The sequence below is a fragment of the Eublepharis macularius genome, chromosome 5 (assembly GCF_028583425.1).
Source record: "Eublepharis macularius isolate TG4126 chromosome 5, MPM_Emac_v1.0, whole genome shotgun sequence".
Lineage (NCBI taxonomy): Eukaryota > Metazoa > Chordata > Lepidosauria > Squamata > Eublepharidae > Eublepharis > Eublepharis macularius.
The window spans coordinates 41,361,688-41,387,763 of record NC_072794.1 but is presented as its reverse complement, the minus strand read 5'-3'; the positions used below and the strand labels follow the sequence as shown (position 1 = coordinate 41,387,763).

The window sequence follows — 26,076 nt, the reverse complement described above, 5'->3', positions numbered from 1 at the left end:
AGCCCTGTCCCCAAATCATTGGTAATCTTATTCAGCCCTTATTCTGGTTTCTGGGATTTCAGCAGGACTACATACAAACATAGCAAGCAACCATAAGGGCTAGAACTTGCTTTAAAAGGTTCAAGCTGATGTTCTCAGAACATCATATTCAACTTCTTTGTCCCAAGGTATCACAATATATGCAAACCCTGCATTTATACCCCAGTCACCGATGGGTCACCTTGGGAACAGACCACAGAATGGTATTCCTTGCCTATCTGTCAAGTCACATTGTTAAAGCTGCTGCTGCCTCTTTTGCTTCTGGTTCAACAATTGGGGCAAGATTGGCAAAAGGGGTCACCATTTGCCAATCCCAGCTTTCCTCAAATTTAACAGATGAGGAAGATGAAGGAAGAGAAAATCCTCAGCATACTGTTGGCCTCTGAGAATGGCACACAGTGCTTGACTATAACCTTTTCCCATCAGCAGGCCCTGATGGGCAGCCTTTATAGACCATCATGGGCTTGAACCCCTAAAAAAAAATGCAGTGGTATTTACAGAATGTAAGATTCTGAGGAGCTGCAATGGGAATCCATCACAGGGCATGTAAACGCAGCTCCTGCCTCTCAGTGGGTATTGACTCTTGAAACCAGAGCACCATCTGACAAAGTAAAGGTCAACTCGATGTTCCTGCATCACTTTGTTCGAAGAAGTCTATACATAATCTGGAAGAAGTACAGAATTTATCTACAAGAAGGAACCCCTTTGTGGGTGGTTCCATATGAGGTGATAGACCCGAGAGCTGTTGATAATGAACAACAATGTTTAACGTATAAAGAAATAACTAAAACTGAAGCATCCAAACTTAGAATAAAGACACAAGAGGAACTATCACCTAACTACGATTGGTTCCAGTATAGACAGATCAGAGACTTATATAATTCGGACTCTGTAAAGGGAGGTATACGAATAGAGAATTCGGAACTAGAGCAGACCCTTCTTAAAGAAGATAAGAAAAGAATATCCAAGGTATACCAAGTACTGTTGAAGTGGTATACCGAGGATGAGATAGTTAAAACACAAATGGTGAAATGGGCTATAAACTTTAATAAAGAAATAACAATGGAGGCATGGGAATACTTGTGGAAAACTACAATGAAGACAACGACATGTATTAATATCAAAGAGAACATTTACAAAATGATCTATCGTTGGTACATGACACCAAAGAAGATTGCGCTAGGGAATTTGAATACTTCTAATAAATGCTGGAAATGTAAGAAGCATGAGGGTTCCCTCTATCATATGTGGTGGTCGTGTGAGGTAGCTAGGCAGTACTGGGGGGAAATAATAAGAGAAATGAGTGAAATTTTACAATTTCAAATTAATAAGAACCCAGAACTCCTGCTACTGAACTTGGGAATGGAGGGAATTCCAGCCCAACACAGGACGTTGATATTTTATATGACAGCAGCAGCTAGACTTTTGTATGCGCAAAAATGGAAAGTACAAGAAGTGCCAACTATTGAAGATTGGACTTACAAATTGCTGTATATGGCTGAAATGGACAAGATGACAAGAAAACTGAGAGATCTGGACTCAGGGCAGTTCAACACAGACTGGGAGAAGCTGAAACAATACCTGGAGAAGAAATGGGAGGTGGGAGGAAAACTGTGGCAGTTTGAGAACTACTGAAGTATTGAAGTAGAGGGGGGAGACTTTACCGGGGGGAGAAGAGATAAATGTGAATTAATAAGCAGTCAGATTAATAGATTGACATATATATAGATATATATAGGTTAACAAACAGAACATAGAGAAAATAATTAATTATAAGGACTAAATATAAGGAGCGATTAACTAACAATATTTTCTTTTTTTCTGATAAGTTTTGTACCAAACTGAATGTCTGAAGATATAGATGGGTCAAATTGATTGACTACGTGAGGAGAGATATATAGAACTATTATAAAAAGATAGAATGAGTAATATATATAGAGAATAAGTCAAATTGTTTGATATAAACGAATGTATGATCTATATGGTTTATGATATATAGAAATATCTGAAATTGAAAAATTGGGATAAATTGTTTATCTAAGATGGAAACAAAGACTTACAGTTTGGGCATATAATGTTAAAAATAGTTAAGGATGTACTGCTTAGAATAATGGAGAATATATATTTGTTTTAGATAGAGGAAGCTAATAAAAGTAAGGGAAAGGGGACAAAGGGTTGGAAAGCTGTTGGAAGTCAACAAAAAGGGGGGGAAAGGGAGGGGGTTAGAGATGAAAAAATTGGGGAAAATTGAATGTAAATGTGGAAATAATGGATTCTAACCCAATAAAAATTTTTCAAAAAAAAAAAAAAAGAAACCAGAGCACCATCTATCCTGACAAAAGCCGCAAATGAAGCTTGATGTGAAGTGGACACCACACACCCTCCGTCTGGCACAAAATGCAAACAATTCACAAGAAACAAATGACAGATGCAGTTAGTTGCCCATTCTAAACAGCAGCATCCAGACTGCCAGACTGATGTTGGTATTTTTTGATCCTCAGTCAATCTTTTGAAAGAGGCAGGAATGGTTGGAAATCACATCTACTTAGTCATCTCTCAAGCCTGACAGCTACAACAGCAAGCTTGCTTGTCACATGTCCAACTAACAAAAAACAGAGGGTGCTACAAAGATGGAAATCCCTTTGAGTTATTCCTGCTAGGATTGCAGTGATGTTGTCAACTGTCAGCAGACCATTGCTCCCTAGATGCATTGCGGACACTTCTCAGTTTAGATACATGGCTATCTTGCTGTAGTTTATTTGTTTTTAATTCATGATCTGTCATAGCCCTCAAAGCTTGGGAGTTGAGCCAGTGTAGAAATATTCATGAAGGGATCAAAAGATCAAATATATTAAAACGTCACTACTTGTGTTAGAATCTCTTTCCCCATGGCAACTATTTAATTCCTGTTCACTGAATGCCTAGCATGCCACAAGGGTCTTTTCCTTTTTGAGTAGTACAACATTGTGGCTCAGAGGCTGGGCTGTAAAGAAGTCCATGATTCAGATTTTGCCCGTGCCTTAAATATTCCTATCACAGATCTGTATCTATAACATTGGAGATTATACTGGCTTACCTTGCCAGGTAGTTGTAAGGACTATAGCAGAAAATGTGCTTTGAATTCAGTATAAAAATGAGTTAGCTGTATGTTTGGAGAATTAGTAAACCTCTAAGAACTGGAGCATCCTTTGCAAAGCATGGTATCTTGAAAGTCTGATTGCCCACAATGCAAAGCTAGCCATGGCAGGTAATACATGGAAGGGAAATTGCTGTCCTGTGGGGGAAGAGGAGAATGGAGCAGCTGATAGTGTCTCCTGGGCTCAGTCAAGGCACTTGACAAAAGTACAGTTGGGCAAATTAATAAATTTCTCTAGCAGTTTCTCAGAAGAGCCCTGCCATGTTTTTCTGAGAGAATCTTCAGGCCCATTATGCAGCGGAGTCATGTAGCACTGCAAAGAGCTGGGCTGATGCCTCTTGGCAACTCCAGCTAATCCTAGAGTTATTTGAATACAGGGGGTATGATGCACATCCAGTTACTTTGCAGCAATGCAACGATTCTATGAGTTGCAGGTGCAGCCTGCCATATCACTCCTGGGTAGGAGCTCTTCTACTATGGCCTTCAGCATTGGTCCATGCATGGAGTTTGCTGGGTCTCTCAGTTCCTTACATTGATATGGGGAAAGGAAGGATGGTGGCCACTTATGGACCATGGACCATGCACCAATGCCTCAGCTGCCCTTTCAATAGTATGTTATGCAATGCAATCTCTTTTGTTTATCATGTTGCACTCTGAAGAGGCAAGCCGGAAAATTAGTGCATCCCTATAGGTAGACATGTATTCGACTTGTGGAACTTACGCTAGAAAAGCCAGATCATTCACACTACAGGTAAAATTGAAGGCTGGTATCATATCAGCAAAAGACAGGCGCTTGTTTCAATGGAAGAAGTTGAAATGTGCTCAGCCCATTGAAATCCTTCAGGGCTTTGAAGTGCTTAATTTTGACTGGATCTAGTATATGATTTTTATTTTTATTTTTTAAAAAAATTAACACAAAATGTTGCCCCAGTTTTGGATGGGAAATCCAATCTATGGCTGCTATTTTACATTCTGCATGGGCCAAAGAAGAAATCCTGAGTCCTGCTCTTACAAAGTATTACTGCGCAAAGATGAAGAGTGAGTTCCATTTTCCACCCAGGACTCCCTTTGCTTTTATTGTGATGATGATCATAACAGGAAAAGCAACGATATCAGATTCAGGCAGTTGGATTTTTATTGGATGTGACAAGGAACAACAACAACAACAGAAACCTCAGCAATGCCGCTAGTTATGATGTGGGTTAGCTGGTATGCAACTAAAGCAGAAGAGAGTCTTTGTGGTTTTTCATCAGTCAAGGGAAAAAAATGGCTGGCAGCAGCTTTTTTAGAAGCAAGAAATCCCTAGAGGTTGTCAGTCTTCTTACAAATTCTGCATGAAATCCATCAACAAGAACTAGGTTTGTGCCTTTAAAAAATGTAGGCACAGTGTTTTTGCTGGTGATAATTTATACAGATCTGTTACTGAACAAAGCTGTGTGTGTGTGTGTGTGTGTGTGTGTGTGTGTGTAGTATCAGTTGTTTTGTCATCCCTTAATTTCTCCTCTTGCTGCTGAATTTGAGAATTGGAAGACATTGTGATAGAAAAGTTCTGTGTATTGTGCGGGTCTCTGAGGCATCATTCACCATGCAAGTTGTCACTTGATGTTGGCATCACCAAGTGATGAACATCAGCACAGGGTCAAAATAAACCACCTTACTTAACCAGCACAATAACAATACTGCCATCTATAATTCAATATGCCTAGGTTCTGTAAGCTTTCTGTTGGTGCAAAAGGGCAATTTGGCACGATTTATTAGGCAGTGGTGGTAGTGGAAAGTGCTGCCATCATAGCTGACTTATGGTAAGCCTGCTAGAGCTTTCAAGGCAAGAAACTAACAGAAGTGGCTTGCCATTGCCTGCCTCTGCATAGTGACCCTGGTCTTTCTTGGAGGTCTCCAATCCAATTACTATCCAAGACTGACCCTGTTTAGTGTGCGAGCTGTGGTGAGATTGGGCTTGCCTGGGCTAACCAGGTCAGGCAGGCTTCTAGTAGCTATGAAAAAATAATTTGCATGTCCTGCGCTTGCCATCTCCCAACCAGGTGTGTGCATTCACTCTGGAGTCTTTATAGGGATATTCCAAATGCCAAATCCTCTGTGTAATGATTGTGGGAGGGGGTGCATGGTCAGCTGGCCACAAACTGGAATCACCATGTGCAAGGTTTTCTCATGGGGATTGAGGGTGTTTGAATAAGTCAGTCTATGTCTATTTATTGCTACACACTTGGCAGAGATTTTTGCAAAAAAAAAAAATTCCAGTACTGGGAACTAACAGTCCCATTCCATGCAATTTGTGGAAGGATGCATATGTTTGTAATCAGCAGCCTGTGCGAAGGCAGAGCTTCCTGGGGGCTATCCTTTAATCAGCCTCTGGAAATCTTATCAATTTCCAGTAACTTTTGGTTTATGTGTGGCTGCACCAGCATATTCAGTCAGAGAATCACCTCTGTGAATCATTATTTTCTTTCCTGCTCTTCACATCTGGTGCATGGGGGAACAGAATTGAAAGCCTTGCTAATATTTGGCTGTTAAACAAAAAAACAAAAACCCTTAGCTGAGTGCTCCTGTATTGGTCTGTAAGAAGAGCACACAATCCAGAAATAAAAAAATAAGTCACAAATTCGCTTTGGGACTAGCTCAAAGGAAAACAGATCTTGCCCCCCTGTGATAAAGGAATTAAGACTGGAGTCCTGTAAAAAAATATCACAACCTCACAAAAGTAGTGCTACTTTAAGCAGATCTGAAACACCATTGAGGTAACGTGTGGATTGATAGGAGGGGGGACTGGTTAAGTTCTTGAGTACAAACCACTACAGTATCCACAAACCAAATGCCTTTTGAATATACAAAGCTGTTTTATGCTGAATGGACCTTGTCTATATAGCCCAGTTCCGTTTCTCTTGGACATATGGCCTTTTCTACTCCTGCTATCATAAGCTCAGTCAGGCATAACAGTAGCATTTCTGTGCATGGTGATCCCAGCAATGTTTAAATAGAGGTTACAGGGACCCAAGGCAAGGAGTGGAGTGTATTAAGCCTACTCTACACCATTTTGCCAACCTGAAACTGTCTCATGGACCTACCATTTGCCATGCTGGGGCAAGCATACCCATTTCCCTTTCTTCCCAAAATTGTATCCCTTTCTTTCTAAACTTCCTATAGTACTACTAGTAGTAAAGGTTTATTGTGTTTAGCCATAGGCCATTACAAGTCACGAATAACAAGAATAAAAACAGAAACGTGTTTGAATAAAATTGATGTGACATATAAACTTCCTATAGAACATGGAGTTTGATCCAGTGACTGCCTTTTGCTAACTTTCCTTTCCAATGGAGCAAGATTTTAACAGAAGAGAATCACTGGGGTGTATCCAACCATCCAAGGACTCTGTGAAGCAGGACTTTTCCACTTCTCTCCTCCTGCTGCAGCTTCCTGAAACCATGATCCTGATTGGGTCAGTTCACCTTCAGGAACAGTATTGAAGCAAAGTGGGAGGGGAAAATCAGTAGAAATCACTGCCCTCCTCTTCCAAAGACTAGTGCCATAGGTTGGATGTGTGCCATTGAACCATAGTTTTCTGAACAAGTTCAGTATGGTGTGGTCTGCCAGAGAATCAATAGTAGTAGTAGTAGTAGTAGTAGTAGTAGTAGTAGTAACAACAGTGTGCTTATTAGATATGGACACAAATCGAAATACGAAGCAAATTTCGTCATGAAATGGGCCATTTTGTGTGTCGCGAAATAGCGTTTTGTGGGGCCACGGTTATTATGAAATTATCATAAAATTCACGACTTTTTGGCCTGTTTTGTTAGCTTCATAAATGATCCATAATTTCAGACAGGCTGGTGCCGATCCAGTGATTCCCTAGGCAACAATGGGCCCAGACCTTTTATTGCCATTGGAAACCCCAAGCATAGCCTACTTACCCTTGATTGGCAGCTTTTCTAGCCATCTGGAGAGCTTCCATTCTGCCCTATACAGCCAGGAGCTGGAAGTCAATCCCCTAGGTAACCAAGGAGGTGGGCCTTCTGTAGCCATGGGCACACCAATCTCACCCCTGTAAACCCTGTTAGGCAGGTCTGTCAGCCAACCACAGACCTCCTGTTCTGATCTATGTCAGTGTTTTGCTGAGATTGGAGTGGGAGAGTGTGTGGAAGGATTTGGGATTGTGCTGCTGCTGCTGCTTTAAAGAGACTAAAAGAAGCCTCTTATTTCCATCTCTTGGCCTTGCTGTGGGAAGGTCTTTGGGTGAGGGTGCCTTTTTTCCTCCACCCACCCTATCCCTCACTCTGTCTTCCTAGCCCAGCTCCACCATGACTGGTCCTTTGTCCTTCTCTGATCTAGCAACTCCCAGTCCCCATTTCAGTCATGCACTCTGGCAGCACTTCCCTTCTCACCCTTCCCAATCAACGTATTGAAAACTGGGAGGGTGGGTGGAGGAGAGCCTGTTGAAGTCTCCCTGCAACTTTGGCATCTCCAGGTATGAAGGGGGCCATTGAAATGCCCTGGGTTCTGACCAATCACGAAACTAATGAATCCTTTCCACAAACGTGTTAATTTCATGAAGTTTCATGATTCGTGGATTGCGACGAAACACAAAACTCTTGTTTCAGGCTTTTTCCATTTCATGCCCATCTTTAGCGCTTATAAACTGCCCTTCTAGAATGATTAGTGCCCAACTCAGAGCAATGAACAAAGTCAATGTTAGTATTATCTCATACTACAGCTGGGGAGCTGAGGCTGAGTGGCGTGGCTTACCCAAGGCCACCTGCTGAGCTCATGGCAGTTGTGGGAGCAGAACCAGCAGAGCACTGATTCACAACCCAACCACTTAACCATTGTGCTACAGCAGCTAAAAGAGGTAACAAGGAGAAATAATGAAAAGGATTGCTCATAGGACTTGAAGATAGGTAAAACTAAAATGTTCATTGGTCTATCTAGTGGGCTGATTGGAAGGACCATTCGGAGTTCTCCAGTCCTGTTTAAGATCCTTTTACTGGAGGTGCCATGGATTGGCCCTTGAATGCCTGCTGGAACTCTGATTCTCCAAGGAATGTTATGGGGATATCAGCAGACAGATTCTTTGAATCAATACTTTTGCATCGTTATGCTTTTTATAATCAACACTAACCTTTTTTCTTGCATGCTAATAACCCAGGACAATATCTTCTCCTGTTTAGCAATGAAGAGAGTGAAGTCATTTTTGATGTTCACCTAAATAATACATACAAAGCATCTGACATTTGGTCTGCTCCAAGGGTAAGTGATACGCTTCCTTTATTTGAACAAAAAAAATGTTAAAACAACTTGCTGGAAATTAAAATGTCATCTCAAAATATTTGTATTTGACTTCCCAAGTAAGTATTTGCTCTATATCCCTCTGGCATATTCAAACTGTAGGGTCAACATTAGCATTGTGACAGTGTGGGTGCTTTGAACAATGTTGGCATTTCAGACTAATTAGCTAAAACCTCTGTTTTTTTGTCTTTTGACCCTTAGAGTTGCTGTCCATGGTCTTTTTTCACCTTCCTTTTTTGTAAACTCATTTAATTGTTTCACTTTTTAAAAATGTCAGCTGGTCATTCTCATAATCCCCATCCCCTGCCAATTTCTATTTCCCGTCCAAAAATAAGATTTAGCATTTGCATGTGACCAGTCAGCTATAGTTGTTCATATTCACTCATTTCTGCATTTGAAAGGATTCAACTAATTCCCCAAACTGACTTGCTTTGAATGTTGCTTCAATGTTCTCTGTTCGCTCACCTCACTGTGGCTTCTCAGTTCTGCCTTCCTTTGCCCATTGTCCTTGATTCTGTTGCTTAATGCTGCCATTTAATCCAGTTGGTAATGGCAACCCACATGATTTTATTTACAAGCATTGACTAAATCACATGGATTGCGACTGTCAAGAAGATTAAGTAGAAGGTTGGGCAAATGATGATGAGGCTGGCGTAAGAGCCATACTATAAGTGACAGTGGCCATGGGTCCATCCCATGGCTGTGACACCATTTTAGACGCATTTGGAGTTCTTTTACAATTGCCATGAGGTCGCAATCCGGAGTTCACTCATGGCACAGCTGCCCCAGGAGCTCCCCACCACCACCGTGCCTTTTCAGGTGCCACAAAAAGCCCCCCACTGCTGTTGCAGTGCCAGAAAAAGTAGGGAGGACAGGAGCTCCTGGGGCCATTATGTACGCTCCTTGCATCAGGGCCTCACAAGAATTTTAAAAGAACTACAAATGCTTCTAAAATGGTGTTGCAGCCAAGGGATGGATCCATGGTTGCTGTCACTTGTAGTCTGGCTCTAAGCAAAGTAGAAAAAGGAAACTGATACAGAGAATAACAGCATCCTAACCATGTGATATATGTAGTGTGAAGATTGATAAATATGTGAGGCAATTTTTACACATATGAAAACAAACAGTCATATGCAGAGCTATTCCAATTTAAGGCGTTTATTTCAATGGGTTTCAGATTGGATTGTGCTGCTATCCAGGTAGGTAGGTACAGCTCAACTCTAGTTTCAGCTGGTGTAGTGTCATAAAAAAACCCTCTAGTTTCAGCTGCAGGTAAGCATGGGTCCCCTTCACTGATACCGGGGCACATCTGGACCATGCAGCAAACAAAAAAAATACAGGTGCCTCCTAGTTTGGGAGGGGGTAGGGTCCTGGCAACCAGCAGGAGACTGAAGGGGTGGGGACATGAGTGGAGGGCAGCTGTCAGTGATCAAGTATCAACTTGCCTAGCCAAACAGTAAGTTTGACTCCATCAATGTCTCTACTGTATGGATGCCATTAAAATGACAAAAAAGAGATCATGGAGTAGCGATAACAGTGCCATTCCGTATCCACTGCCTCCTGACAAGCCTCCCCAGTAGTAATTTCTTCTTCAGCAGTGAGCAGCCAGGATAGCATCTTGTCAGTTTCTAACTGGACTATAGAAGAGGTCAAATGATACAGCAGGTGATAGGGTCCAGTAGCTTGCTAAGAGACCAAATGACCTTTCATTGGGGGTGCTGGCTGGGAAATGGAAAGGAAGAAACAAAGAGCCCAAGGGTTGCAGGATTTGAGAAGCTTTCACATTTTTTAATTCTATAGCCTAGGCACTGAAAACGTCTATTATGTCTTTGGGGTGAATTTTCCTTCCAGTTCACAGTGGCCATTGACTATGGAAGATTTAATTTTGTTTTATTGTATTTGCTTTCTGAGCGGCTTCAGCAGTGCAGCTTGTGTTAGCTGCAACAGTGTGCTTTCTGGCAACCTGTGCAGTGCATCGACTCTGAGCTTCTTTTGCTAGCTAGTCTATGGGAGACTAGATAGCTAGCCTTTTGATAAATCTATGTATGGGCCACAAAAGTTACTAGGAAGATAAAAACATAATTGGAAAAAGTTTTAGGAAGGGTTGAACATAGAAAGAATTAAAATTCTGCATGGGAGCAATCCAGATTCTGTGCCAGAAATAGTTGATTCTGCATCAGAATCCTTTGACAAACTGCACAAGGCCTGGTGTTACTAGTCATACAAACAGAGCAAAGATATCAGTAGGGTAATGAAATCCTGTCCCCAAACACCAGAAATCCAGGAGGAAATCAGCTTCTTCTCTGTGTTTGCAATCAAAAAGCTATAAAATGCCTCCTTAAAAAAAATAAAGCTGAAACTACCAGGAACCTGAATTTTGCATTCAGTACCACATTATGGACCTTCCACAGACTCCCATGAAAACAGGACATCCTGCAATACTGGGTTGAGGAAGTATTGCAGAGCAAATTGTGTTGATGTCTCAGTAGCTCTGGGGATAGATAAGTCCAGGTGGTTCCAATCACAAATATGCTGTTTTGCAGGAAACAGCTCCTGAAATCCCGCCGTAATTCATCTTACTTATTTGGAAGCTGCTTGGATCTGCAGTCCCTTGTACTGAACTAACTAAACCCTTGAAGATGGTTACATTTTTCATTTATTCATTCAGACCCTCTCCGATGGGAACTCAAAGTAGCTTACAACATTGTTCTTCCCTCCTCCATTGTATCTTCCCAACAATAATCCAGTGAAGTAGTTTAGGCTGAGAGAGTAATTGGCCCAAGAGCATCCAGTGAGTTTCCATGCTGCAGTGGGGCTTTCAACATAGGCTTCCCATATCCTAGTCTGACACTCTAACCACTACTCTACACAGGCTATGTTTTATGATCCAATGATGTAGAGACATCAGTGTTAGAAGGTTGCTGAAAAGTCTGCAGTCCTCAGGGTGGGGAGGCAGATGATAGGATGCTATGTACACCACACCTTGAGCACAAGCCCCATATGCTTCTGTATATATAATCCAGGCAATGGGACCTGCAATTTCCATTGCCCAAATTGAATATTGCACCTGCTCACGATTTGCTGGCTGTGGTCTACATGCTGAGGACGCAGGGCTTAGCAGAAGGATCCCGCCTGCACCCTTTTGACCTAGGCATGACCCAGGGAAGTTGCAACCTATGTTAGAAACCTCTTTAGAGTCCTAGCAGAGGCTCCATATTGTGAGGAATTCTGGCAGGTGGAAGGGTCTGCTGGTGAACACCAAACCCCGCTGCAGGGTCTGCTCAAAATGATTTAGTTATGTTAAGCAATTAGGGCCCATTTCCAAATGATTTCTTTGCAAAGTGGCTCTTCAACCACAGTTTTACTGAGAATATTCCCCCCCCCCTTTTTTGTACAGGGTTAAAAACAGATCAGCACACACGCAAAGAGGCCTGATGGAAGCTTAAACTGGAACCCTGCCCTTTTGCCGATCCATACTTCATAGCAGTAGATGCCAATGGAAATTACATTTGTGGTGAGACCAGAAGCAACATTTGAAAGGTCACATCCAATGCTGAGGAAAAGAAAATGCTGGACTTGGAATCCTACCACTAAAAGCGTAAAAACCAGACAAAGATTCAGGTAGGTTTATTATGATCAAAAGGATGGTTTGAAGTCACAATTTTGAATCCTTGCAGCCCTTTGACAATATTGGATGAATTACTAAAGTATGGAATTGCTTTGCCAAACAATTTGGAGACGTGGATGAGAATTACAGACTCTCAGAAAGCTATTAATGAAAAACAACAGTTGTGGAACAAAACCACATTGTATTCTCCAACTATGCAGCTCACATAATAGTTGTGTGCAATTCTAAATATAATTATTTAAAAATATAAATCCCATTGACATAAATAGGACTTAAAGTGTAATATGGTTGGGCAATGAAAGCTGATTCCAATGAACATGTGTTGACAAGACATGAAATTTTTCAACTCTGGTTTAATGTATCCACGATGGTCCATTCATGTTTGGAAGTCATCTCTTGATGCTGCAGTTGATAAAGGCTGACCCACATGTGTGATCCAACCCCTAGTTTAATTTTTTATTCATGTGTGATGGGAAAGTTTTTTTGCAATGAAAACTATCTATCTAGTGACCTATTGCAGTTTTATCCTGCCCTTTTTAAACCCAGGATACATTGCATAGCCTTCATGCATGTATCTTCCGATCCTAAGTCTGTGTATACAGGTGAGATATTTCGGGAAATATGAAAGAGAAAGCATGCAGCAACCTGCAACTGAACCATTTTTTATATTGATTAAATACAGAGATGATCAGAAAGCCAGGAGGGGGCAGGTACTAATGGGGCGGGAGACAACTTTATCCTATTGATTAAAGGTTTGTTTAAGTTACCGGGCAGGTCTAGATTGTGAGGGATGCTCTTAAAAGGAATGAAATGTAAAGTTATTGTCCCACAAGCACTAATTAGTTGTTCAGCTGAGTTTGGTTGTGGGAAGATCCCATGGAGTCACCAGACTAGCCCCTGATTAAGTGGCGTGGCTTGGCTGTTTCGTCACAAAAAGCTTTCTGCTGTGTGTAATTCCTACCTCTGGAGCAAAAGCCCTAGATGCTCAGGAGGTTCCGGTGGTAATATACATTTCTTCAAGGAGCTAAAAGTTGCATACATGACCTAACCTACTCCAAAGCATAGTTGTGAAGATAAAATAGACCTTCACAACAACCCTTTGAAGTAACAGGCCAGGGGTGTGTGATTGGTGCAAGGCTGCCCAGTGAGCTTCAAATCAGTGTAAAGATTTGCATCCTTATCTACTAGTCCTACTGTGACACTATCATCGGGGATTTTAAAATATTTTCCTTCTAAAATGTGTAGCCTTTTTTCTTTTTAACATCTCCAAATTGCATCAGGAATAGAAGCTGGGCTAGGATGTACTTTTGTTTCAGGGCAAGCGATATTCCTTCTTTTCCTCTATCAAATTGGCCTATGCCACGTAAAAAGGATTCTGGTCTCAATAAACACTGACCAGATGCATTTCTTTAGAAATATGACATTTGGATGCATCTTGACACATGCCAGTAGGCTGAAGGCTATGCGTGCTTCACTAGGGCATGAAAAATACAGCCACTCAATGAACTGTGTATGGTTTAGGAGGCAGACGGGTGGTAGTTAGTAATGCCAGTTGTTGTGATTCTCTTTCCAAGTTGCTCTGTAGTCTTAGCTTTGTCTTTCAGTAACTTGAAACTGTGATATATGGTATTTCAGGCTTGGTCTAGAAAATCTACTTATTACAGGGAGATTTCTGGTTTGATATGACATGTTTGTTTATAACGGTATCATGTGCAATTGATGCGTTGAGTTGGTAGCTTGCCTCAGGAATCCATGTCAAGAATTCTATGATCATTTCACATGATCTTGTTTGGCCTGTGGCATTCTGATTATCTATATTATGCTCCCAGGGATGTAGTCTTTTGGTATTGAATTTGGATTCTAAAAAATCCAAAATCCATCTGTGTGTCTACAGTTCTCCTTCATAGTACTGATTTCTTCAACCCCTTTAGGAAACTAGCAATGACATAGGTTTAAAAAGTTCCAGAGATTTGGTGGTGGTGGTGTTGGGTGAAGGGAGACACATTGTAATGGGAACATTTTTAAATAATAATAATAATAACATTTGATTTATATACTGCTCTTCAGGACAACTTAATGGCCACTCAGAGCAGTTTACAAAGTATGCCATTATTATCCCCACAACAAAACACCCTGTGAGGTGAGTGGGGCTAAGAAAGCTCCAGAGAACTGTGACTAGCTCTAGGTCACTCAGCTGGCTTTAAGTGGAAGAGTGGGGAATCAAACCAAGATCTCCAGATTAGAGTCCCACGCTCTTAACCACTACACCAAACTGGCTCTCCTGTACATCATGCAATACTGGTTAAAATTTGCAACCATCAACAATTGTGGCAAGTACTCACGCCAGACATCACATCACCAACCTGGAATGTGGTAGACTGTATTGTGTAGACCAGACCTCAGCTACCCTGGTGACCCTCTGAATTAGCTGCTGCTACCCTATTGGTCTAAACAGTTCTTTATTGAATTAAGCACTGGGATATCAAAAGTTTGCCTTTGACAGGCAAAGGGGGATTTAGAGCATACCAACATGCTATCTGTTGATCCCAGTTTTTTCCTTAAATGAAACAACTGAAGTATCTGAAGCTCCAGCTGGCATTAAAATGTTCTCTGTATCTAAATGTGTGGAGTCTTTGCCATCCCCACAATATTAAAAAGTTGGTTTGGTTTTATGTTTTTATTGGCGATCATTTCAATGTTGCTAGCTTTAGGAGATTATTAAAGGAGGTTTGCTTGTTGGCTGATGGCTCTATTTTTATTGTAATTCCATTATTTGTGTGTGGAGGGGGTTGCATGCAACTCATTTATTTTATAGATGGAAATACTGGATATCAATGTTTGTAATAGTTTCCTAGTGTTGCTTCTGTATCCTCACACTATTTTATTCTGGATGGAAGGCCTCTTAGCCTGTTAGTGAAAATATGAAGTTTAGACATATAATCCCTCTCATCCTCCCCCCTCCTAACATACATGCCAAAACTTGGTGTTCAAATGATGATATGTGGTGTTTATAAGTTGCAAAGCTTACTAAATGCCAAAAAATTAACAAGTATCTACATCTGAGGACTCCTTTGAGCTTGAGACCCAGGCCAAATGGCTATCCTGTCCCCCCTCCCCACACACACCATTGGCCCTAGCTGGAACAGAAAGTAAAATGAACAACACCAAATGAAAAAGAGGATTTGACTGTTTCAAATGTTTATTTTGCTGCATGATGAATCTCCCTCGCCAGAGTATTAATTTAATCCCTGATTAAAGAATTAAAGTAAATCTGTTGAAGAGCCCTCTGCTTCTAAACCTCTGGTAATACAGAGCACTGATTGATTGGCAGACAAATTATATAGGCTCATCGGATTGTTCCACATTTGTCTTCTGCAGTGATGATGACCAGGAGATAGCCAGAAGGGAAAAGCAAATCCATAGTCATGGCTTCAATACTATCTGAAACACAGGCACTTATCATGTGTATCTCAGCAGTCAAATAGTCTGAATGTTCTACAGTTGGTTATGCTAAAGCTAAAATTTCCAGTGCAATAAATATTTGTCCTCTAGTGAATGTTTTCAGAAAGTGAGAAGACTTTGCTCATTGATGTTGGGATCTAGAGAAGTCGGTGCTCTTACAGAAAGTGCTTCCATTCATACTGTGTGTGAGTGTGTGTGCATGTGCGTGCACGTGTTCTGATTTTGCTTTCTTACAACAACTTATTGCATCTCATGGGGTGCTGCAGCAGAGGTCCATGAGCCTTTGAGAAAAACAGGAGAAGGATATGAAAAGTGTCTATGAGCTCATGGAATACTGAATATGGCACTTTGGATCTTGGCCAAGATTTCTAGGCTAAATGGCAAAAGTCATGATGTTCTATAGAGGAATTCTTCCCTCCTGTTTGCAACAGCCATTGCTAAAACATTCCAGCTGGATTTTTTTTTCCAAATAAGAAATACATTACGAGTTCTTGCTAGATGAGTCTTTCCATTGGAGGAGGCTGTACCATGTCCCACATCTCAACTCGGGATCCCTCTTTCTCCTGGCGGCTGGGGCTGTAAGTCCCTTGGGTGGCCCGTTTGTTGGCAGTGACTACTGAAAGTGCACCTACTAGCAGGAAGACCAGTAACAAGACCAGTGTTACTGAGCCAATGGCAGCGAAGACATTAGAGGCCAAGTTAGTTGTCAACTGGAAAGATGGAAATAATGTACAATATAATTGATGCTCAAGAAAACATACACAAAAATAAACATCTGCTGGATGTACCATGGTCAGAAGCCATTAAACCTGCCCCTCAAAAAGTCTCCCTGCTAGCTTAGCTTTGATAGGCCTTGTATATATTTCAATAAGTTTTCAGAACTAATATAGTGTTATACTACAATGAACAGTGTAAATTACAGGCAAGTGGGAGAGATGAGAAGTGGGCTGTAAGTGGGCCACTGCTGTCTATTATTTATTATTTATTTGTTATGTATTAAGATTTTTACCCTGCCTTTCTGCTGCTGCAGCTTCCCTGCCACTTTGTTTCCAAAGGGCTGTGCAAAATGCTTGGTATTTTTTTTCTCTTTGCAAAGCCTGAAACATGCCTTGGAGGGAGGGAAAAACAGCTATTTAATCCTTTCCTGGCTTTTAAAGCCAGGAGGAAAGTGCAGTAATGTCACAATGTTGCAATGCTACAATGTTACAACATTGCTAAACTTTCTTGCCTGGGGGGGGGGGAAGAGTGTGGGCATACCCCAAAGGAGGAAGGGGAAAATAGCCACTTAGCCCTTTCCTGGATTTTAAAGGGAATAAGCAAACTTCTGCAAACATGGGAAGCAGAACAAATACTGAAATGCTTTAAAGTTCCAGACAGCATTTGACAGCAGCAACAGTTTTCTTGCACGCAAGAGAACTGTTGCTCCTTTCAAAGGCGAGCTTTTTTCAGTTCATGGGGGATCCCCCATCCATCAGCTGAAAAGCGTCTGGGTGCACACCTCTACTACAGAAAACTCATCTCTGGTTGCCTAGGAAACTGATTGATCGGTGCCAGGCTGTCTGCAGTGATGAACTGAAAATGAACCAAACGAACCAGCCTAAAGTTCGTCCCGGTTCATCAGAAATGGGCTCTGATGAACCGCTGGTTCGCAAACCTCAAACCAGCCAGGTTTGTGGCGAATTTTGGTTCGTATTTCAGTTCATGCCCACCTCTAATTAAAATCTCATTTTAAAAGCCATTAAAACTAAACAAAAAAATGCATCATTAAAACAGTTTAATACCAGAATTTAAAAGATATACAAAAGATAAAAGCAGCAACAGAAGGGGACAGGTAAATGTCCCTGGGGAGAGAGTTCCCTGGTGCCACTACCTAGAAGGCCCTCTCCTGGGTTGCTACCCACCTAATTTCAGAAGGCTGGGGCACCTGAAGCCCGCAATCCAAAGATGACTGCAGTGGTCAGGACTCATGAGGGTTCATAAAGGAGTAGGTGGTCCTTCAGGTATATTGGCCCCAAACCGCCTTGAATTTTGCCCAGAAACAGATTGGGAGCCAGTGTAGATGAGCCAAGATTGGACTGTTAGGTTCCCTGTGACCCACTCCAGTCAGCTTCCTAGCTGCAGCATTCTGTACCAATTGAAGTTTCTGAAAACTTTCCCAGGGCAGCCCCATGTGTAGCACATTGCGGCAGTAGAATCTAGATATAATCAGGACAGGTACCAGTGGCCAGATTTTTCCCGCAGGAATGGCTACAGCTGGCTATCCAGTTAAAGCAGGTAAAAAGCACTCCTGGCCACATCTCAAATCCTGGGTCCCCTTGCCAGTAGCACTTCCATCTTTTCAGTTTATTAGCACACAGCCACTCCCAAACGGCCTCCAGGCACCAGTTGAGGTTTCTGCATACCCCCTGGGATCAGCAGGGAGCATGAGACAGATGTTTTTTCAGATGTTTAGATGTCTATAGCTTTCTTTACAACCACTAGTTGTCACCTATAGTTCCAGACAACCACTGGTTGTCATCTATAGTTCCCAGCTCAAACCTATCCAACAAAGCATCAGCGATCTACTGCCCATCCTCGAAATTGTCTCTCTCTCTCACAAGCTCTGTGTGGAAGACCGCTACTTGCCTACAGACAGCCCCCCAGTCTTAAACGACTTCTCACTAACAACCATGAACTGCATAACAGAGTCAGCAACACAGTGACCAGACCCTGCAACAGACCCAGATGCCAACTTTGCCCACATATCTACCCAGAAAATGCAATTACAGAACTCAATGGTGTCAGCTACACAATCTCTGGCTCTTACAGCTGCTCATCTTCCAATGTGATATATGCCCTTATATGCCAACAATGCCCCTCTGCTCTGTACATAGGACAAACCAGCCAACTTCTGCGCAAAAGAATAAATGGACACAAATCTAACATCAAAAATGTCAATATCCAGAAAGCAGCAGGAGAACTGTGGTTCTCAAAAGCTTATGCTACAATAAAGTTGGTTAGTCTTAAAGATGCTACTGGACTATACTATTTTGCGACTGCAGACTAACATGGCTAACTCCTCTGGATCTATAACTTTCTTTACTATTCACAGCAGAAATAAAGAAGGTTCCTGATTTCCCCCTTCAGCTACTTAGTGTTTTGTGCAACTAACATTTCACATCTTAGATGATGTATTTATAAAAAGACTTAAAATGCTCCTGGGGTTTAAAGCAACTCGGGGGCCCAATATTAACACAGGCAGAAGAGTGAGACTTACTTCATTCCCTCAGCTTCTTTTTTCAGCTAAAATTCTTGTTTGGGGATGCAGTTGCTTTTCTTCAGCAACACATGTGGTTGTACTGAGAGAAAAGCCTTCGTGTCACAAGGAGGTAAGCCCTGGGAAGAGGGGGATATTAAGCTCCTCTCAGATATGTGTCTCTCTTGTTGTCAAAAGTTGACGGCTTGCTCTCTCTTTCTATACAAATGAACTAGTTCTATGATTAAACTGATGAAACTACTGTTCTCGTGTCTAATTTTATCTCTTAAATGTTTGCTTGATCCAGAGTCTCATAGGTCCTTCACTGTCCAGATAGAGCTCTAATATCCACTGTGGAAGGCTCCACGTATACACTTATTAGCAAATAACACCCAGTTTCTGGTCACTCTTTTTTACATAAATTGGAGAATCTTGGGATGGACAAATGTAGCATGATCTTTAAAGCATAGATTCTACAAAGCAATAAGACATAGCACCACCTGTAAAAAGAAAAGTAAAACCCAATGTATCCTAGGCCATGCCCAAAATATGAGGAAGAGTACTAAATTTTAAGATACAGGAAAATAATTTTTATCAAACAGGATTTCTTGTGGCACCTTAAAAACACGCTCACTATTCCAGCATAAAATGTCATGGACTACAGCTCAGTTTGCCCAGATACCTTCATCGGAGTCTCTAGTCCACAAACATTTATGCTAGAACAAAAACTTGCTTGTCTTTAAGGTGCCACAAGACGCTTGCTTATTTTTGCTGCAACACATTACCAGAGCTATTCCTCTGGGAGTATTTGAAAATGGTCTTCCTTTAGCCCTCGATATATCAGAAACCAAAGAAAAAAACATACTGTTGGAAAATATTGGCTATTCTGGACAGCGTGACCCTGAAAGGGTTTTGATGGTCCAGGCAGATCTGGCTTGGGATTTTTTGATTTGTATTACTAGTGACAATTGAACCATTGGAGACAGAACATGTGCTTGGGGCTGAACTTTCAAATACAAATGGTTTAAAAACAAACAAAAGAACCCATCAGGTCACAATTTCAAAAGCAACCTCCTAAAAGCCACCTCAGAAACCAAACTTTGCAATTTATGGGAGCGATCTTTTCCATGGGCATTCCTACCAATAAGTTTTTGGCCTAAAAGACTGGACTTAACCTAATGCTAGTCAATTAGCTCTGAGCCTCCACTGCAAGGGAATGATGGCACCATCAGAGAAATATTAAGCAGATATTTGAGAGAGGGGTTTTTTTTAAGATAATAAAAAAATGTAAGCTTGGCTCTGGGTGTTTCCACAGGGAGTTTGTGAACTGCCAAGATTACAATCTCTCTCTGCCCTTGCAATTGCCCTCTGAAAATGAAACTGATTATGATTGTAATTAGAAAATGTGTTCATTATTTCCTACAATATCCAAACCTCCTATGTAACAGCCTCACCTAAGTTGTGAAACCCATGACCCAAGTCACTCTGCCGTATTTAAATAAATATAAATAAATTAAATAAATATGGGGGGGGGGGACCTTCACACCTTTAATGTAGAAGGGTGGCAGGAGTTAGGGTTGCCAGGTACCCTTACATTCCCAGCAAGAGGGGGGAGGACCCAGTGCTTACCTTTCTAGCATTCCAGGAAGTGACATCATTGCACAAGGATAAGGAATGCACACGTGCTTTGCTGTGGACTGATCTGGGTCCCAAACAGGTCTGATTCAGCCCATTGGGGGCCCAAATCAGCCTGCTGCAAAGCGTGGGAGCACTTTTGGGGTGGCACGATGACATCAGTGACATTGTTGCGCCAGCCCTGAGAGCATGCCCGGGAGGCCTGTTACCTATCTCCTCTCCTGCTGACCAGGTAAGCAGGGGGGGGGGAGAAAAGTGGGAGCGGGGGATCCCCAGTCCCCACCAGGGGAATGGAATTCCTAGCAGGAGTTTGGTGTGGGAAGATCTATTCATTTATAGTTGGTCACAACCTGCTTTGATTGGTGTCAGGCCTACATAACTTGTGATCCGCTAAGCTATGTCCAGACCACCAGGGCCTCAAGTAAGTATGGTTTTGCCATCTGCGTGGAGATGCCTCAGTTACTTTTTTGAAAAGTCATGTCACCAGTATCACCATTGTCTCCTAAGAAGTGTGGCTATGAATGGTGTGTCTTCAAAATGGAGGAGGTAGATTCCTTTGACCCTTATTTAACTTTCACTGCCAAGATGTGGAGATAGCTTTAGAGGGTGACTGAACACGTTCTTGGAAGCACAGTCTACCAACAACATTTAAGCATGATGGCTAAAATGGTGCCTCCACTTTCAGAAGCAATATGACACTGAATGACAGTTGTTGGGAAGGAGCACTGAGGGAAATCTATTGCCCCTCAGCTTATGGCCTTTCCAAAGTTGGTAACTGTAGAAAACAGATGGGCCTCTAGCAGGGATCTTCTTATGTTCTTAGCAGAGTGCCTTTCTCCTCCAGCCTAGAATTAAGCAAACAAAATGTTAGCTGAATCCCTCTATGATGTTGGCATGTTTCTGGGCTATTTCTTTTTTCACGAAATGCTTTGGAGAGGGGGGAGGAAATGGAATCCCAATTTCAAGCTCCACCCTTTTCTCCCTGTGATAAAGAACCCTGCTTTTTCAGAGTTTCCAGTCATACAGAGAAGAGCCTAGATGTGTATACTCACTATCGATCTTCCAATGGACGTTAGGATTGCCAGCCTCCAGGTGGGGCCTGGAGATCTATGATTACAATTGAGCTTCGGACCACAGAGATTAGTTCCCCTGGGAAAATGCGGCTGCTTCAGAAGGTGGATTTTATAATATTCTACCTGCTGAGAATCTTCCCCTCCCAAATCCGGCCCTCCCCAGGGTCCACCCCAAATCTACAGGAATTTCCCAACCTAGAGTTGGCAATGGCAACCCTTCGCCCCCACCACCCCAGAAGGCAGACACAAATCCAAGCTCGTATGAAAACCAAGAGCATAACATGCTGTGCTTTATGGGGCTCCTAGGTGACTGTGCCACCAGGCCTTTTACCTTCTTCGTCTCAGCAGCCCTTGAGCTTGCCGTGGGCAGAGCTTGCTGATCTATTTCTACTTTATTCCCTTACCCCCTCCATATACTTGTTCATTCTTCCTGAAATGTTGTGTAAAAATATAGTACAGTATGGGCTGCAGAGGGCCTAGACTTCTGTGTGTGTGTGTGTCCTCCCAAAATCCATAATACAAAGGAGATGAAGATAGACTGAAAGTGTCAGTTTCTCTCAGGAATACATGTGTTGTCTTTTAATGAAGTTAATTTAATTCTGCATAAAAGGCACACAGTATTTTTCCATTACATGATGTACAAATTATAATATTTCTGTACTTGCAGCCTCTCCCAAACCCTAAAGAGCAAACATAGAAAAAGTGTGTTTGAAAAAAAAATGCAAATTGTGAAACGATGGTGCTTGCTTAACAGCTCTTTCATATAAAATTAGCATTGTACTTTGAAATATCTGCAAAGAAGCAGAAAAAACCATTTGCAATTGAAAATAGTATGAATGACAATGAAGCCCTTATTTTAAATGTTTTTTTATCAAGGGGAACTGCTGAAATCTTGGCAAGTCACAGTATGCTTTCTAAAATGAAGCACATGAGACCTTCTCTGTGGTGGCACCCTGCTTACGGAATCCCCTCTTCTCAGAGTTTAGACTGATGCCCAGTCTGTATAGTTTTGGGCATCAGGTTAAAATGTTTCAGGCTTGATTTTCTTAATGCTGAATTCATATTGTGTTTTAAACTCCCCATTATTGTTATACTTAAAGTTTTCTACTATTGTTTTCTTGAATGTTATGGCTGGTTTGTTTCAAGGCAGACTCTGATTTTATGGTGTTTTATTGATAAAGTTTTTATTGTGTTGTATTACTGATCTTAACCTATACTATTTTTTAGTGGTTAATAGCCCTATTTGGTAAGGTTGCAGGTTATATATTGATTTAATAGCTGTAATAATGATGATGATAACAACAGCTGACCCCAAGTCAATGAACTTGGTAGGCCCAATACCAACTTGGAAAGCCAAATATATGAGATTATTTCTTATTGGCTAAAGTGCCACAGGTTCAGCACCGTTGATTTTATGGCCTTGGGCCATTTATAGATCTAGATATTTATGCCCTACCCCCTCCACATGGGGCCCAAAATGACTTACAACATAGTTCTTCCCTCATCCCTTTTATCCTCACAACAACCTCATAAGGTAGGCTGGGCTGAGACAGAGTGATTGGCCCAAGGTCATCCAGTGCATTTCCATGGCAGAATGGGGATTTGAACCTGGATCTCCCAGATCCTAGTTCAGTGTTCGAACCACTACACCATGCTGGCATATTTTGACTGCTTGATAAAACATGGTTTCCTGATCATGCTAATAAAGCACTGCCTGGGATACTTTTGAGATAGCACAACTGCCCACAGGCTTACAATCTGGTACTTCTCTTTTACAATAAATGTGCTGCTTGCCAAATTACCCTTTCTAATGGTTTGCTTCTCTTACCCAATCACACATCATACCCCCCCTTTCCTTTCCTGTTGCATTTGGCTGTTTTCTACTTAGCTGTAAAAAGCAGCAGTCATGATCTTCCATGCCAGTGTCTCAATCTCACAGCAGCGCCATAATCCATTGTGTAGGTTTCTCTGGTATCTGTGAATGGCTTTTAAAAAAAATGCTTCAAGACTGAACAGTCAAGTCCCCAAGATCAACTTTCCCTTGGCTAATTGATAGCCGAGCCATTAGTTAACATAAAAGATGATGGCTTCTCTGAGAAAAAAGTAGTGTTTTTGGTGGGGGTGATGGGGTGGTTGGCTGATTCACGACATCAGGATCTATTTGTCATAATATTTGATGGCAGTGACAACACTTGGAAGCTAGGAGGAGGAGGAGGATGAGATTGGTCTTGAATGTGAAAGACGAAACATTAAGAGACAGATTTCAGAAACAAAATAGACTTGCTAGGGGAAAAAAATTAATGTATCAATGAAATAGTCTCTGGAAGGACCAGGCACAAGGACAAGATGAAATTCATATTTTCAATTACACCCCCCCCCCTTCAAAAGGACTAGTCTTTTTAGTTCTGATGGTAGATGAAAATTCATTCATATTCTTTCTTCTCCTGTACCCAGGTGAGCCTGATCACATTAGATCTCAGAAGCTAAGCAAGGTCAGCCTTGGTTAGTAATTGGATGGGAGACCTCCAATGAAAACCAGGGTTGCAGAGGCAGGCAATGGCACACCCCTTTGTTAGTCTCTTGCCATGAAAACCCCACTAGGGGTCGCTGTAAGTCAATTCTAACTTGACGGCTCTCTCCACCACCACTATTCTTTTATTTATTTATTTAAAACTTTTATCCTGCTGTGACGGACTCAGCTTTACAAGCTGAGATTGCCTAGTCAGAGGGTTATGATTGACAGGTTTCCTCCCCTCTTGTGGCTGGCCTGGAATGGCAGTTGGGGATGGAATGTTGGGGGGAGCTGTCAGTTGAGAGTTAGAGAGTGAAAGGGAGTTGGAGCCTGGCTTTTGACCAGTGAGGATCAGCCAGAAAATCCTCTGTGATTTGTGAAGCACTGTTAGTCCTAGGACTAAAGTGGGGAAAACCGAGACTAAATAGATCTGGGAAGTATAAAGGGCCAAGGAAGGAGGTAGCAAGGAGTCTCCCCTTCAGTGCCTGGACCAGGATTATAGTTCACAGCTATAACACCTGCCCAGGATCTGGGAAGGGTCTGTCTCTGTGGAGCGACCCTAAGTCTGGAGAGGAGGGGAAAGCATGCTGTGTTTGTGTTAAAGGATATAAAGTGAAACATCTGTGAAGCAGTGTGAACCTCGAAAAACAGCCTGTAACCGAATGTGTTGTGCCTCACACCAGTGAAGTTGTTGTACCCAAACCTTTCTATCATTATGTTTATACACCTGCCTACCTGCCTCTTGAGTTCAACTTCTGTTAATAAACCTTCATTTTACCTTTTTGAATCTCCCCAAGCCTCGTGTGCCAGTTTCTGATAAAGGGAAGCGCAAACCCCTGATCTGTCCCCGATTAAGACTCGGCTGGGTAACCATAAGGGTGGGACAAAGAAGAACCTTGAAGCTCAGTATCAATCACGTTACCAAAGGCTGCCCAGCACAGTATACAGCTTCATAGGCTTACAGAGGAGAAGGTTTTACCTGGGGGTAGGGGAAGGTCAGTCCAAGCATGAGTTGGCCGTGGGTTTGTGGCACCTGCCTTTCCACACAATTTGTAGCCTTTCCACACAATTAGTAGACAGTGAACAGTTTAAAAGGCATTAAAATCAACTTTACAAATAATGCCTAATATAAAAACTGTTATCCCTGGTATCAATGGAAAATATATTTCTGCCTGTAAGCTCTTTCCATGTAAGAAACAGAGATGGAAATCTTGGAAAGAACCCCACATGCATAGAATTCTCTACGCCAAATTTCAGTCAAACAGGAGAAAGTGTACAGATTTTAGAGACCATTAAAATTCTCACTTGCAAATTGGGCACAGGGAGCTCCGAGTTGGAGTGTTTTCTCCTTTCTTGGGATCCTGGAGATTGTGGGGGCTCTCTGTAACATACAGAGGTGGTTTAATCCTTCCTCATCACGGTTTGCAAGGTAGGAGTATGTGTGCATACTGTTGAGGGACAAAACTATATAACTATCTTCCCTCCCTGTTTTGCAAAGCAAGCAAGTTGTTTATTGCAAAGAAGGGCAAAACTTGATCCTCGATCTCTGATTTTGTCTGATTACCAGCTTAATACATTCAAAAAATCTGCCTCTGGGAGGAAGAAGACCAAAGCTGTGGGTCTCTGCCTTTATTTCCTCCTATCTCCAATACCTGCCTATCTTCCAGTTGGTATAATTAAGGCTTTGCTTCTGGCCCCTGCCCGATAGTCAGTGCTGCCACAGATTATGAAACAGCCAAGTCAAAGAAGGCCTAGGCTTGCCTACATGCTCTCTCTCTCTCTCTCTCTCTCTCACACACACACACACACACATCGATCTAAATATGTGTGTGATTGGTCATGCATAGCAATGCCTTCTGGATTATCCTGTTGGGCAGAAACATCGACAATCTTCTGGTTGATCAATATCCGAATCAGGCAGATATTGCTGAATTACTCTTTGCTCCCTTCCCCTTGGCATCATGATACTGAAATAGCAAGGCAGAGGACACAGAAGATTCCTACATTATTTTAAAATCGAGTTGATTTCCCTACGTGAATTAGGTACAATAACTATTA

The 26,076-nt window shown here is 41.9% G+C and overlaps 1 protein-coding gene across 1 annotated transcript in view; it reads right to left on the bottom strand.

Annotated features, from left to right (window-relative positions):
* Window positions 1-16,057: 16,057 nt before the first annotated feature.
* The window catches only part of CRB1 (crumbs cell polarity complex component 1), a 142,126-nt gene continuing 132,107 nt past the window's right edge, over window positions 16,058-26,076 (bottom strand). Inside the window, 1 exon segment of the mRNA XM_054981317.1 lies at window positions 16,058-16,273. Within this exon segment, the coding sequence (XP_054837292.1) occupies window positions 16,058-16,273 (216 nt within the window).